Genomic DNA, 1566 nt, shown 5'->3' with positions numbered 1-1566 from the left:
GCAGGACAAATGAGGAGAGACTATTTGTAGAGGTCGAGAAATATAAGTTTTACGACACACAATCCAGTCATGACAAAGGCGACTGCTGCACGACAGCGGCAGTCTGTGTCCACTTGTGATGACATCACCCAGGTTAACACCAGGTGTGAACGGTCTCTCAGGTGAGTCTCAGGTGACTGTCAGCAGAGCGACATGCGTTTGCGGTGCTGCTCCACCAGCGGCACCAGGCAGCGCGGGGAGTCGGCCTGCAGCATGAACGGGTGCTTCAGCAGGTCGGCGGCGCTGGACCGCTGCTGCGTGTCACGAGTCAGCATGCAGCCCAGGAAGTCCTTCAATACTGGAGACACCTGAGACACAGACAGGAACATGTTATTATTATTATTATTATGCTGCATATGAAGCCATGTGTGTGAGTTAATGACCCAAAAGTTACAAAAACAATTTGTAAAAAGTTTTAGAAAAAATCCTGAAAATCAGAAAACAAAACAAAAATTAGTAAAACAAACAAAACAAAAAACAACAACATCATGGGAAAGACCTGAAGAGTGTGGTCCCCACAATGCACTTTCTGCACTCAGGTCCTCACTTTGTGATATATGTGTCTGTGTGAGTAACTTAGGAGTCAATGACCCAAAAATTAGCAAATCAATACGTAAAAAGTACAAGAAATATTCTGGGAAATAACAAAACAAAAAGAAAAACAAGAACAAACAAAAAATAAACAACAACATGGGAATAACCTGAAGAAGCTGGTCCCCACAATGCATGTTCCGCTTGGTTTGTGTGTGTATAGGTGTGTGTGTGTGTGTGTGTGTGTGTGTGTGTGTGTGTGTGTGTAGGTGTGCGTGTGAGTGTGCGTGCGTGCGTGTGTGTGTCTGACCCTGTGGATGTTCTTCACGCTCGGCGCGTCCTCGTCCCTCAGCTTCTTCATGGCGGTGATGGGCGTGTCGCTGAAGTACGGCGGCTCTCCGTCCACCATCTCGACCACCATGATGCCCAGAGACCAGACGTCCACCTGCAGGAGACAGGAAGCTGTCAGAGCTCACCTGGACACTCACACACAGGTAGCGCGTGTTTAGGCGCGTGTTGCTGTAGGTACCTCGGTCCCGTAGGGTTTTTTGGAGATCACCTCTGGAGCCATCCAGTACGGCGTCCCGACCAGAGACTTCCTCTTGGGGACTTGCGGACTGATCTGAGCGCAGAAACCGAAGTCCGACAGTTTGATCTGCGGAAAAACAAGAAGAAAAAGAAGATTTTTTATGTCTGCAGGTAACTAAACCAGTTATTTTAACCCTTTGAAACCTGGAATGGCGCCAGTTTTTCTGTAGTTTAAAAAGACAGAGAGAGAAATTATTATAAGTTAATAATTTTTTAAGGATAAGGGAGAAATGTCCTTAAAACTATGTTTGTTAATATTATTATAATTATTAATTATGAACCCATTTTTTCTTTTTTAATTCGTTTTTTGCTTTGTTTTGTTTCCGTTTGTCCTTTTTCTCTTTTCTGTTGTGGTAAATTTCAGCTCACTTTCTTTTGTAACTTTGAAAATTTTTAACTTCTACCAAT

General features: G+C 44.2%; 1 protein-coding gene across 1 annotated transcript; it reads right to left on the bottom strand.

Moving 5' to 3' along the window:
* Positions 1 to 6: 6 nt before the first annotated feature.
* LOC121940878 (serine/threonine-protein kinase PAK 6-like) lies at positions 7 to 1404 on the bottom strand. The gene is made up of 3 exons (XM_042483559.1): positions 1100 to 1404; positions 881 to 1015; positions 7 to 347 (listed from the first exon to the last, which is right to left on the bottom strand). Exons 1-3 carry the CDS (start codon positions 1139 to 1141, stop codon positions 180 to 182), a joined length of 345 nt encoding a protein of 114 aa, XP_042339493.1. The 5' UTR covers positions 1142 to 1404; the 3' UTR covers positions 7 to 179.
* Between the last annotated feature and the right edge of the window lie 162 nt (positions 1405 to 1566).

The sequence above is a fragment of the Plectropomus leopardus genome, unplaced genomic scaffold, assembly GCF_008729295.1.
Source record: "Plectropomus leopardus isolate mb unplaced genomic scaffold, YSFRI_Pleo_2.0 unplaced_scaffold9697, whole genome shotgun sequence".
In the NCBI taxonomy this organism is placed as follows: domain Eukaryota; kingdom Metazoa; phylum Chordata; class Actinopteri; order Perciformes; family Serranidae; genus Plectropomus; species Plectropomus leopardus.
This window is presented reverse-complemented; position numbering and strand designations above follow the sequence as displayed.